The 14,044-nt window shown below is 35.9% G+C and overlaps 1 protein-coding gene and 1 pseudogene across 1 annotated transcript; one reads left to right on the top strand and one right to left on the bottom strand.

Annotated features, from left to right (window-relative positions):
- Window positions 1-5,038: 5,038 nt before the first annotated feature.
- LOC104857878 (olfactory receptor 52D1) lies at window positions 5,039-7,236 on the bottom strand. Its single transcript, XM_010617948.3, has 2 exons — window positions 6,299-7,236; window positions 5,039-5,060 (listed from the first exon to the last, which is right to left on the bottom strand). Exons 1-2 carry the CDS (start codon window positions 7,216-7,218, stop codon window positions 5,039-5,041), a joined length of 942 nt encoding a protein of 313 aa, XP_010616250.2. The 5' UTR covers window positions 7,219-7,236.
- A 392-nt stretch (window positions 7,237-7,628) lies between these two features.
- The window catches only part of LOC109117850, a 15,342-nt pseudogene continuing 8,926 nt past the window's right edge, over window positions 7,629-14,044 (top strand).

Below are 14,044 nucleotides of genomic sequence, written 5' to 3'. Positions count from 1 at the left end.
TTCTTTCTTTTATTGGACATTTGTTGTTTCCAATGCTTTCTTATGATGGGCATTCATGGCTTCTCTCATGGTCCTGAGCTCATCTATTTTCCTCTCAGTTTCTGTTCTAGAGTCTCAAATCATAACTTGAATTTTGCTCATCATCTCTAGGATTATCTGGGAAATTACCTCTGTTTTAAATTTCTCTAGAGCCTGATTGATCAGTTTTGTTACTTCCTGTGCTTAGAGTTCAGGGTGTCCTGATGATTCACTGTCAGACTTTTCATCCTCATTTGCCCTCCTATTTGCCATCGGTGAACCAGAAGTCTGTCCCTGTATCTTGCTTAAGCATGTTCTCATTTTTGCTATTGTTGTTGGGTTATCCTTCATTTATCCTTTAGGTTATTACTTAAATATTCCTGATATAGTTGGGTTGCAGCCCATGGGTCTCTAATGACTCAAAGACATTCTCATTTTCATAATACCAAAGAAAACAGCTCATTGAATCAATCACAATCCTTTATCCTAATGATACAATCAGCACCACAATATAATGAAGCACAATTTGCAAATTGACCACTTATGGTATTCATCAGTCTATCACTTTCAAACCATATGAATTAAATTAAAATCAAGAAGCAATCCAAAATATGCTTACAGTGAATAGACTTTTCAACAAGGATATTTACCATTTAGAATGGGGGCTTAAGACAGAGTTAGGACAAGAAGAGTAGATAAATAAAAGAATTAGAAAAGGTTTCACATGAACCTAGAAGATGCAGAATTACCACACAATCATGAGGAAACTGTTAAATTCAAAAAGAAAAAACAAAATAGAAGTATGATAACCCTTGACTGAGGTAGAATAACATAAGCAAAGAACATAAAAAAAGAGAAAAAATAATAAAAGAAGAAATCTGAGTTAACACAAGAGCAAAAACAGAAAGGGAGATGAGGGATACTATAGTGCAGTAAGAGACTGAGTTGGTGAAAGAAGACAGAAAAGGAAAAGAAAAAAAAGGAAAAAAAAGAATTTGCAGAGTGGAATAAAAAAGAGAAAGAAACAAAACTGAGTTTGAAGGGCCTCTTTCAGACTATATCACCGCTGTCATAAAAAACAATATGTGCTGCTATGTGCAGAGCCCAGTCCCTGATCTCATCTAGTGGCAGAACCCCAGGATGGAGCCTGAGCAAGAGCTGCAAGGCCCAGACTGAGTTCCCCAACCTCCTGAAGTGTTGAACTCCACTCAGTTCTACTATAAGTTTCCCCACCCCTTCTTTAAAGATGTTCAAAGTTAAAAGTGCCAGAAAATTCTCTTTATGACCACCTCTGCCTCTACAGAGTAGGTCCAAAGACTGGCACAATCAGGAGGTCTAAAAGTGTGAGGGGGGAGGTTGAAGGGTTAGGGGTGCCTGCACGGCTACCTTTCAGGTGCTGAAGATGGTGGCAGCAGCGCCAGCAGGGGAGGGCCCAGCCAAGCAGGTCCTCCTGTGCTAAAGATAGCTGGAACACTTCAGTGGAGGGCCGGGCTGAGAACACCCTCTTGTGCTGAAGATGGTGAGAACGCCTGTGCAGCTTTTTAATCAGAAGACATTCAACTTGTTGATTGTGCTAGTTCACTGGCAACTGAGGTTTTGTTCATAAAATCTTTTCCTATAAGAACTTCTTCAAAATTTCTGCCTAACTTCTCTTCTAGTCTCTGTATTGTTTAGTGTTTTAATATTTAGATTTTAATCCATTTCAATTTTAGTTTAGTTTATGGCTAGAGATATATGTCTAATTTTAATCTTTGGCAAATTGAAACCCAGTTTTTTCAACACCATTTATTAAAGAGGCTATCTTTCCTCCAGTGGTGGTGTTTGGTTCCTTGGCTGAAAATAAGGTGGCTGAGTATGTTCTTTCTGTATCTTCTAATCTGCTCCACTGGTCCTCAGGTCTGTTTCTTTGCCAGTATCATGCTGTTTTTATCACAGTAGATTTGTAATATTTTCAAGTTGTGCATTGTAATACTCCCTACTTTGTCTTTATTGCCTAAAATTGCTTTTGCTATTCTATGTCTCTTTTTGTTCCAAACGAAATTTTGGGTTGTTTTCTAAGGTCTGTGAATTATGCTTCTGGGACATCAATTGAGATTGCATTGAATCTATGTAGCAGTTTTGGAAGTATGAACATTTTTACTATGTTGATGCTTCCTACCTAAGAGAAAGGGGTGTCTTTCCATTTTCTGATATCCTCTTCAATCTTTTTTCAGAATGCTGTACTTTTCAGAGTAAAGGTCTTTGATTTCTTTTGTTAGGTTGATTCATAGGTATTTCAAATTTTTGATGCTATTCTGAAAGTAATTGATTGCCCAATTTCTCTCTGTGTTTGTTTTTTGTGTACAGAAAAGCTACTGATTTTTGTGTATTGACCTTATATCCAGCTACTTTTCTGAATTTGGTTCTTAAGTCTAGAAGGCTTTTGGTGGAGTTCTTGGGGCCTTCTATATAACATTTCATGTGATCTGCAAATCCCGACAATTTGACTTCTTCATTTCCTATCTTTATTCCTTTCTTTCTCCGTTTAATTGCTGCGGCCAATGCTTCCAGAGCTATGTTGAACAGGAGTGGTGACAGTGGATATCCTTGTCTTATTCCTGATTTGATTTGAAGGATTTCAGTTTAGATCATTTAGTAAGGTATTGGCTGTTGGTTTTTTATAGGTGGCTTTTATCAGATTGAGGTAGAGACTGTCTATTCTTGTATTTTGTAGGGTTTTTATCATGAATGCATGCTGAATTTTGTCAAATGCTTTTTCTGAGACTATTGAGATGATCATTTGATTTTTATCCTTGGTTCTATTAATATAATGTAATACATGTCATGATTTGTATATGTTGAACCATCCCTGAATCCCTGGGATGAGTCCCACCTTGGTAAGGTTATATAATCTTCATGATGGTCTTCTGCATCCTGTTTGCAAGTATCTGATTAAGGATATTTGTATCTATGTTTATTAATGAGATTGGCCTTTAGTTCTCTTTTTTTTGGTTGGGTCTTTCTCTGCTTTGGGGATCTTGGCGATGCCTGCTTCCAGGAATGATTTTGCGAGGATTGCTCTCCTCTCAATTTCATTGAACCGTTTAAACAGAAGTGGCAGTAGTTTCTTTATAAATGTCTTGTAGAATTCAGCAGTGAAGCAATCAAGACCCAGGCTTTTCTCAGGTGGTAAGATTTTATTAAATTTTCAATTCCATTGATTGATATTGGGTTGCTTTGAATTTTTAGGTCTTCTTCATTCAACATTGGTAATTCGTACATATCTAGGATTCTCCCCATTTCTTCTGTTTTTTTCTGTCTTATTGGTCTACAGCTTCTCAAAGTATACACTGATGTTCCTCTGTATTTCTAATGGTTTCATTGTAATTTCACCCTTTTCATTCCTAATAGCATGTATTTGGGCCTCGCCCACCCCCTTGATAAGGTTGGTTAATTTAGATTTATTAATCATGTCTTTAACTATGTGAATAATCTGTGCTGTCATCTAAAAATTTATTTCTGATTTTATTTTTTTCCAGGTCCTCTTTCATTGCCAGCTCTGGGAGTCTGGGTGGTTGAGTATCAGATTTTTCCATCTCGTTGACCTTTGGGTTACTTTAGGTGATCTGGAAGTCTGGTTTTGAGACTATTTTTGCATCTTCCCTTTTCAACAGATGTGGTCTTCTGTGCCTTTATTGAGGCAACTTTTTGCTCATTCCAGTGGTCTTTAATTCTCAGAAAGCCAATGAGCAGCCTTTAATGTGTTTCTCACTACTACACCAATTCCTGGGTTCATAATGTCGGCCTTCTGGATCCTCCTGAGCTGACTTGTTGTCTGGGCAGGATTCTAGCTGGCACCTCTGCACAACTGGATGGTATCTAGGTGTGTGTATCCCTGGGGCCCCTATGTGGCTGTTGTCCGTGATTGCCTTTGGCTGTGGGCTGTGTACCCCAGTTTCTGTTGTCTGTGCAGGCTTCTGGCTAGGGTCTCCACACATTTATCAGTGGTATTGGAGTGAGCCTCTGGCTGTTGCTTTTGCACTTGTGTAGCTCTTTCCCTGGTGTGCCCTTGCCTTTGGCCAGTGGTATGGTAGGCCTCTGAGTAAAGCTTGTGCACCTGTGCAGCTCTTTCCTGGGCATGTCTTTATTGTGGGTGGGTTTATCCACATCTCTGGGGTTGGAGCAAGGCCCTGGCTGGGATCCACCTACTGCCATGCCACTTAGTCCACACAGTTTCTCCCTGGGATCTGTAAGCACTTATTGATGGTAGGAAGGGCCTTTGGCTCCTAAGCACTATTTAGAAGTACTATGTGCCAACACATCTGAAGCACTAGAAGAAATGAACAAATTTTTATATGTGTATGACCTACCAAAATTGATCTAAGTTTTGAAACCTAACTGAATCAATAACCAGCAATGAGGTATAAGCACTAATGAAAAGTTTTCTAAAGTGTGTATATGGGGGGTAGTGCTGGGTAGATTTATTGTCATATTTTAGCAGAATTTTAGAGGAGAATTCACATCAAAGCTACCCAATCTGTTATAAAACACAAAAGGAAGGAATTTTTCCAAACTCATTCTAAAAATGCAGTATGCCCTGCAACCAAAGTCCAATAAGGACGCACACACACAATATAGATAATAACAAATTCTCAATAAAATAGTTGCAAATTTAATTCATTAGCATATTAAAATATCATACACCAGAGCAAGTTGATTTTAAACCAGGAATGCAGGTCTGATTCAAGACAGACAAATTAATAAATGAAATACATCATTTTAATAGAATCAAGGCTAAAAATCACATTATAGTCCCAATAGAAACAAAAATAAAACTGTAATAAAATTCAACATATCATGATAAAAATCCTGAAAAAGCTGTGTATAAAAGAATTACAATTCAACATAATAACACTTATATATGAAAAATCCATAGCCAATATCACACTGAATGAGGAAAACTGACAGCTTTCTTTCTGAAATTAGGAAAGAAAAAGGGTGTCCAATTTATTGATTCCTAGTTAGTATAGTATTGGAAATTTTAGGCTGAGAAATCAGGATACCTAAAAAATAAAAAGGAGAAAATTAGAAACGAAAAAGTCCAATTATTCTTGTTTACAGATGTTATGATTCTGCACATACAAAAACAAAAAGACTACCAAAATTTATTTAGAATTGGTAAACAAATTCAGTAAAATAGCACTGTACAAAATGAATGTACAAAAGAAAGTATGCACCAAGAAGGAACCCAGTGAGAAAGAAATTAGGAAAAACATCCAATTCCCAATAACTTGAAAAGTGAAATAAAATACCAAAGAGATTAAAGTCCTCTGCATTCAAAAATTATAAAATGTCATAGATAGAAAGTGAAGACAATAGAAAATAGAAATTTTTTTCACATTCATGGATTGGATGAATAATGTGAAAATAGCCACAGTACTGAAATCTATCTGGATATTTAATACAATTATCATCAAAATACCAGTGGCATCCTTCACAGAACTATAAAAAAGAGTCCTACAATTCACATGGACAAATATAAGCAAGTCCTCAAACAAATAAAGCAATCCTGAGCAAAAGGAACAATGCTGGGGGCATCTCAATACTTAACTTCAAAGTATACTTTAGAGCCATTGTAAGAAAAAAAAGCAACATCTTAGTGGTATAAAAACAGTCACAAGAAGCAGCAAATAGAGAAGCAAAGAATAGGCCCATGCATTTACATACATCAGATACTCACTAAAGAAATCAAAAGCATACCCAGAACAGACAGCCTCCTTATCAAGTGGCACTGGGAGAAGTGAATATCCAACTGTAGAAGATCGAAACTAGGTCTTTAGTTTTTACATTATTATTGGTGGGAGTGCAGACTGATGCAACCTCTATGGAAATCAATATGAAGATACCTCAAAAAACTAGGATTAGCAGTTCCATTTGACCCAGCATCCCTCTGCTGGGCATTTTCCAAAAGAATTAGAAGAATCATACCACAGTGATATATGTGCACCCATTTGTACTTTCCTGATGGTTAAATCTGTTAAGTATTTTTTCATATATTTAATGCCTATGTTTACTGGGAAACATTTATGAAATGCATAGATAAACTACATTTACATATTTTTAAATGTACAATTCTTTTTGAAAAGTTACTTTTTATAAAAAACTTAAAACAGCTTATTGTCAAAATAAAACCTTGATGAAGAATACATAATATTCTTCTAAAAACAAGATTTAATGATTTTTTTCAAATTATTCACCAACAGAAATGATTTATTTTATAGGGTTTGAAAAAGAGAAAAACTTAAGGAATCTGTCTCGTATTCTCTTGGTTCTTACTCCATAAATAATGGGGTTCACCATGGGTGGGACAAGAAGATAGATATTGGCCACAAATATGTGGACGTGGGGAGCCACTTGGTGCCCAAACCTATGTGTGAGAAAGGAGAAGAAGGCTGGAGTGTAGGACACTAAGATGACACAGACATGGGAGACACAGGTGCCCAAGGTCTTGAGTCTGGCATCCTTGGATGGGAGGTGGAAGACAGTGTGGAGGATGAGGACATAAGAACAAAGGATCAGGATGAAGTCCACCCCCCCAGTGAGGAAGGCAACAATGAGGCTGTAGGCTCTGCGGATTCTTGTCTCAGCACAGGCAAGCTTGATGAGGGCCATGAACTCACAGTAGGTATGGGAAATTATGTTGGTTCTGCAGTAGGGAAGCGAGCGCAGCAGGAAAGGGTGAGGACTGAGAAGTGCTGTGCCCCGGAGTACAACAGCAAGTCCTATTCCTCCAACTACGGGGTGTGTCAGAATAGCTGAGTGTCTCAGTGGATCACAAATGGCTACGTAACGGTCAAAGGCCATGGCCAGGAGGAATCCAGACTCCATGGTGGAGCAAGAGTGAATCAGGAACACTTGAGTGAGGCAGGCTTCCAAGTGAATCTCTCCATCATGAAACCAGAAGAGGCTGAGTAGTTTGGGAACAGCTGTAGTGCACACAACAAGGTCAGCCATGGCCAGCATGCAGAGGAAGAGATACATTGGCTCGTGGAGGTTGGAGTCTGTCTTGATGATAAACACAAGTGAACAGTTTCCCAGTAGGCCCAAGAGGTAGAGCACACAAAATGGGATGGAGATCCAGGTATGGGCAGCCTCCAACCCAGGAATGCCAATGAGAATGAAGACTGATGGATGGACATCGGTTTTATTGTAGGTTGACATGACAAGGGTCAAGAGTTTTCGCTTCCTCCCCTTGGATGTTTCCTCTAAAGCAAATAGAAAAATAGCTTATGAGTTTTGAAATCTTCAAAATGAAATCCATACTGCAAAGAAATGTGGGTCATAGAGCAAAAGCAATAAATATAAATGTCCAGAAAAAAACTGTCTCATTATTTGACAGTCAGGTATTAAAACAAGGTCACTCTGCCTTAAAAGTGATTGCATGTGAAAACACAGATGATTCCTGAACTGAGAGTTACAAAAACCATTTTGCTCTCATTGAGGTGCAGTGGGATCTGAATCTCCTTAACCCTGCACAGGAATCTTTAATGGATTTTCACAATATATTAACATTGACATGTTTTATTGGTTTATGAGTTTTTCATGTGTGATATGACTAATTCAGATTTGCCATGCGAGGTTAGGATTTACATACCCAAATCCAGAGAAAGGTTTATGAAAACTTAATATTATCTTTCATTGAGAAGAATGTGACACCAATCAAAAATTAAACAATGAGGTTTCAAATAGATAATTGATTTTTTAAAAATATTTTAGTTACAATATTTAGGATATATCATGTAACAGAGTGTGGCTTTGAGTTATGAAATCTAGCATAGAGAACTTTTCAGTGTTTGTGAAAGCAGAAGGTTTATTCACATCTTCATGAGGCACATTTAAGGTTGATAACAAGGTTGAGGTGAGGACCGTATACTAGGAAATAAGTCAATGTAGTATTAATACGTCTCTGCCAACCCCCACAATTTGCATTTCTTCCTAATATGATGAAGCCATTATTGAAAAATTTATAACTTGTCACATAGGCTTTATTACTCCCTTTCATTATGCTGATTAGTCAAAGCACTGGCATTTTTAGGCACTGGCTTTTTATTGATTTCCCCCTAAAGCATTCTAATTCAAGTTCAGTTCATAATTTTCCCTTTGCTCTTCGTTCATCTATGCTGTCTCATTCTCACCTCCTCCCCATGTTATGATTTGCTCATTGTACTTAATCCCGTTCTTAAGATTGGTATAACAGCATTTTGACAGTCATAAGGGTCCCATAGTAGTTTCCCTTTCTTCCTCTTTTCTTCTCTTTCAGTGCAGAATTGGCATTGTTCCCGAGACTCTGCTGTTACAGTTATATTCCTAGATTATACTGTTTTGTGATTATGCAAAGAAAGGCTCAAGTCAGTGTCCAATGAAGTGAGGGCTGAAATATATTTAGTACACTGGACCTCAATACTCTGTTGTAATTATTTAATACATTATAGCCTGTTAATCTGTCTTTGATGTTTCACATTCAAAAGTTCTGCTTAGTTTCAGTGTTTGAACTACAGAGTCCCAGTGGATGGATATTCTCTTTTGAGTGTGAAAATAGCTTAAATGGCAATAGCTAATGCATCAAGGTAGCTTTGGAAAGTCTGGGGTATGTCATTTCTGAATCATTACACTTATTCGACTGCATAAGAATTTAGGGAAATAGATTACGGGAAAGTTGTGTGAGAAGATAATAGTTAACATTTCCAGATTTTTCAGTCACTTAAAACAAATACATTTCATGTATTAACACATGTAAATTTTATCCTTACTTTTGATTGAAGAGTGTTTAATAACCTGTATAAAATTAAACAGCTGATTACTGTTAGACTTAGTTTTAAGTGCAGATGTTGACTAATATGATATCTCACATTTATTTAATTATAGTGATGAATTACCCTAATTATAGGATGGTCTGTGTGGATGACCATAGAAAGGATGATTTCTGAAAAACTGAAAAAAATACTTTCCCCATTAATTTAATTTTTAAATACTGTTTGAAAGCCCCATTTATATATTCCTTCAATAAGTTTTTCTAAATCTAAGCCTTTTCCCCCAAACTAGACTTTCTCCAAAACATCTGAGAAGGAAATTTAACATAACTAGACTCTGTCAGGTTTACACTGCTCTCTAATCATGTTTATGTTGATATTCTTTGAGCTTCTTTCTTTTACATACTTTCCCCCTTTTTGTTCTAAAATAGATGAGTAATATCACTTAATATATTTGTAGTTCTTTTAACATTCTCTTATACTTTACCCATCTGTCTTTCTGTTTACTTTTCTCCCTAAACAAATGTGAATATATTGTCCCAATACAGAGTAATTGGAGAGATTACACTGAAAAAAAATGATTAAAATGAATGTTAACATCCAATCATTAAAGTAAGTTTCACTCTTACTTACAATGTGGAAATTTAAAATAAGATGAATGATAGTAATCATAGAGTCTATTTTTAGACAAGAGAAATTCAAGATAGATGTAAGATTTGGATTAAAGAGGAACTTTTAAGACCAATTGGTGGTAGTTTGTTGAAAAGAAAGTTCTTGTTTTATCTGTTTCGTTTTTGTAGAAATGTTTTTAGTGTTGTACTGAGCAACTACTAGTGTGTTTCACTCCCATCCTCTTCTTCATCTATCTACCTCAGATGTTCTGTTGTATGGAGAAAAAGCCCATGCTCAGATTTACTCCTAAGGAAAATTGCTGCCCAGTCTTAGCCTATAATAGTAGAGATGCCATTATTTGCAAGATACAACCAGTTTGTCTTCAGAAGCCACAAATCCAAATGAGATCAGTTGTCCCAAGAAATCTTCCACAAGCCTGTTTTTCAGAGCCTGGCTACTCTGAGTAGAGCCACGAAACCTTCCATCTGACTGCTGACCACCCAGTGAGAGTCACTCTGTACTGCTGTACCTCACCAGGGATTCTGTGTGGATCAAAGTAAGCAGCTACTTGTCCCAAGCAAGTCTTCCCTTCTCTCATGAGTTACAGCTTTACCAAAGGAACTCAGTTAAAGGTAGTTTCTAGGTTCCCCAGGCTCCAGTGGTCAGGAATCCTGATAACTTCCCTATGGTGTAAGGAAAAGTAGCCCCAGGGAGTTAAGGTTGCTGTACCTCACCAGGGATTCTGTGTGGATCAAAGTAAGCAGCTACTTGTCCCAAGCAAGTCTTCCCTTCTCTCATGAGTTACAGCTTTACCAAAGGAACTCAGTTAAAGGTAGTTTCTAGGTTCCCCAGGCTCCAGTGGTCAGGAATCCTGATAACTTCCCTATGGTGTAAGGAAAAGTAGCCCCAGGGAGTTAAGGTTTTGGTTTAGATATTTCTATGAACTGATACAAAAACACACAAATAAAATAACTGATTTTTCTACCAGTATTAGATTATGTATACACAAACAAAACATGTACATATAGAATGGAAGCATAATTGTACTGATATTTATGTAACACAAAAATATCTAAGGAGGTCCTCATTCTAGTTAGGAGAGGATGGGTGGAAAAAAGTACAGAAAGCATATCATTGACCTTTACGGCTATGGTTTGACTTTTTTTCTTAACATTAACAATCTATATGATTCATGAATTCCCTGTAGTGTTTAAAGTGAGTAAATAATGCAGAGTTGCAAATGTAGGCATCAGAAAAACCCAAGAAATTACAAACAAGTCAGGGTCCTCCCATGTCTAATATAATATGTATCAAGGAATTTTTCTAACCATTTGAAACACAGCTCTCCACATCTCTTTCCCTGGAGAACTGATCACTTTCTCAATCTATATGCTTTCCCTGTAGTGTTTAAAGTCAGTAAATAATGCAGAGTTGCAAATGTAGGCATCAGAAAAACCCAAGAAATTACAAACAAGTCAGGGTCCTCCCATGTCTAATATAATATGTATCAAGGATCAAGGAAGGAATCCTGATAACTTCCCTATGGTGTAAGGAAAAGTAGCCCCAGGGAGTTAAGGTTTTGGTTTAGGACACAACTTCTTTCATCTTAGAAATAAACACCTTAATAAAGAGACTTTGGGAGAAAGAAGGGGAGTGTGCTCCAGGTGTCTCTGGAGCCTGCCTTTCAGAAAGAAGAATTATTATGTTGCACATTTTTTGGCCTTTAAAATAATGTTTCACATAATATATTTTGATTTTTAATATAAAATATTATGAAAGCACTAACATCTTTCATATTATATTGCTTTTAGGCTTTATTGCATACCTTGTATTTATATGATTTTGATATTTGCATCATGTTAGACATTAAATTTTATATCATAATCTAAAATTTATGTTATTATATATCCATTATTCCTTTCATAATTTATCAGACTAAAATTCATGAAAATATTACCATTTGAAACACAGCTCTCCACATCTCTTTCCCTGGAGAACTGATCACTTTCTCAATCTATGAAGGCTGTGACCCTGTGTGTTTGTTTATCATGGTATTTTTTAAACACATATTAATCTTTAATAACATTTACTGGTATTGAAGATCTATTCATCTATCAAATTTTATGACACTATCTTGCTAGGTACATTGAACCCTCATTGACAGACTGTTTGAAGTCTCTGTCCTCTGCACTTACCTTTGTCCGTCTGTCATTTTGTATTTTACACTTTTTCATAGCTTTTAAAAATTTCTATTTCAGATTCATCCTGCATAGAAATGGTGTGTTTTCATACATTTCCTTGTGGTTCCAATGAAAGAGTGAAAACAAAAGGAAAAGACAAGGAGAGTGAATATTCTTATTTTTCTGGTAAATAATTTCAATATGAACTGCAGCAACAGTTTTATGAAAATGGTTTTAAATTTTAGACATATGCAATGACTATTTTTCAACAAAATTGAATTCTATTCCATTCATCCTGAAAAACTGAGGCAAGAAGGAGAATTTTATGTATGTTTTTGGAGAATGTATTACATGTCTTATAATAACTTCTGAATGACTCCTGCATCTGTTATCCATCTATTTAAAATTAAATACTATCACCAACAAGAATTGAGCTCTTATATTTTGTTAATTACATTTCTGGCATTAGCCCACTTTGTCTTTAAAGAAGTTTGGGGGTTGGTGATAATGTTTATGACACAGATAAGAAAACAAGTGAAGAATATTAAATTAGTTTCCCCGAAGCTATTCCACTGTGAATTTATGGAGATGGAATTTGAAGTTGTAGTAGTTACATGAAATTTTAAAACACCAGTACACCCTGAGTTCTTAAATATAAAATGACACTACACAATTCGGACTGCTCTGAGCAGGGTGAAACATTCAAATATCATAGCTTTCTAAGGTTTTCTCCCCATATGTATGAGTTCGTGTGTTTCACTCCCATCCTCTTCTTCATCTATCTACCTCAGATGTTCTGTTGTATGGAGAAAAAGCCCATGCTCAGATTTACTCCTAAGGAAAATTGCTGCCCAGTCTTAGCCTATAATAGTAGAGATGCCATTATTTGCAAGATACAACCAGTTTGTCTTCAGAAGCCACAAATCCAAATGAGATCAGTTGTCCCAAGAAATCTTCCACAAGCCTGTTTTTCAGAGCCTGGCTACTCTGAGTAGAGCCACGAAACCTTCCATCTGACTGCTGACCACCCAGTGAGAGTCACTCTGTACTGCTGTACCTCACCAGGGATTCTGTGTGGATCAAAGTAAGCAGCTACTTGTCCCAAGCAAGTCTTCCCTTCTCTCATGAGTTACAGCTTTACCAAAGGAACTCAGTTAAAGGTAGTTTCTAGGTTCCCCAGGCTCCAGTGGTCAGGAATCCTGATAACTTCCCTATGGTGTAAGGAAAAGTAGCCCCAGGGAGTTAAGGTTTTGGTTTAGGACACAACTTCTTTCATCTTAGAAATAAACACCTTAATAAAGAGACTTTGGGAGAAAGAAGGGGAGTGTGCTCCAGGTGTCTCTGGAGCCTGCCTTTCAGAAAGAAGAATTATTATGTTGCACATTTTTTGGCCTTTAAAATAATGTTTCACATAATATATTTTGATTTTTAATATAAAATATTATGAAAGCACTAACATCTTTCATATTATATTGCTTTTAGGCTTTATTGCATACCTTGTATTTATATGATTTTGATATTTGCATCATGTTAGACATTAAATTTTATATCATAATCTAAAATTTATGTTATTATATATCCATTATTCCTTTCATAATTTATCAGACTAAAATTCATGAAAATATTTAGCTACAATCACAATGGGATTTTGCTGAGAATTTTTATTATATCTAAACATTAATATAGAAAAACTGACATGGTTAATCGATAAATCTTTTTAGCTACATGAATATTTTTTGCTTTTGAATGCATCTCAGCCACCTTTTACATCTTTAAACTAGATTTGAAACACTTTTGTGTCAATCACATGAATTATTTTAATTATGTATAATTAATTAAAAATTATGCATAGTTAACCTTCTTCATTCAAGTTCATGCATAATTGTATATCTCATATATATATATATATATAGTCTCTGTCCTCTGCACTTACCTTTGTCCGTCTGTCATTTTGTATTTTACACTTTTTCATAGCTTTTAAAAATTTCTATTTCAGATTCATCCTGCATAGAAATGGTGTGTTTTCATACATTTCCTTGTGGTTCCAATGAAAGAGTGAAAACAAAAGGAAAAGACAAGGAGAGTGAATATTCTTATTTTTCTGGTAAATAATTTCAATATGAACTGCAGCAACAGTTTTATGAAAATGGTTTTAAATTTTAGACATATGCAATGACTATTTTTCAACAAAATTGAATTCTATTCCATTCATCCTGAAAAACTGAGGCAAGAAGGAGAATTTTATGTATGTTTTTGGAGAATGTATTACATGTCTTATAATAACTTCTGAATGACTCCACCATCTATTTAATTAAATACTATCACCAACAAGAATTGAGCTCTTATATTTTGTTAATTACATTTCTGGCATTAGCCCACTTTGTCTTTAAAGAAGTTTGGGGGTTGGTGATAATGTTTATGACACAGATAAGAAAACAAAAGAGA

Source organism: Fukomys damarensis, unplaced genomic scaffold (genome assembly GCF_012274545.1).
Source record: "Fukomys damarensis isolate Sample0158 unplaced genomic scaffold, DMR_v1.0_HiC HiC_scaffold_16, whole genome shotgun sequence".
Classification (NCBI taxonomy): Eukaryota; Metazoa; Chordata; class Mammalia; order Rodentia; family Bathyergidae; genus Fukomys; species Fukomys damarensis.
This window is presented reverse-complemented; position numbering and strand designations above follow the sequence as displayed.

Bases quoted from the DNA above. Each gene is read 5' to 3' on its own strand.
- LOC104857878 (XM_010617948.3), bottom strand. From the start codon at position 7,218: ATGTCAACCTACAATAAAACCGATGTCCATCCATCAGTCTTCATTCTC. The intron at 5,061-6,298 runs GTTTTTCTCTTT...TTTATTTTTTAG, and splicing joins ATACGAGACAGATTCCTTAA to GTATCCTGATTTCTCAGCCT.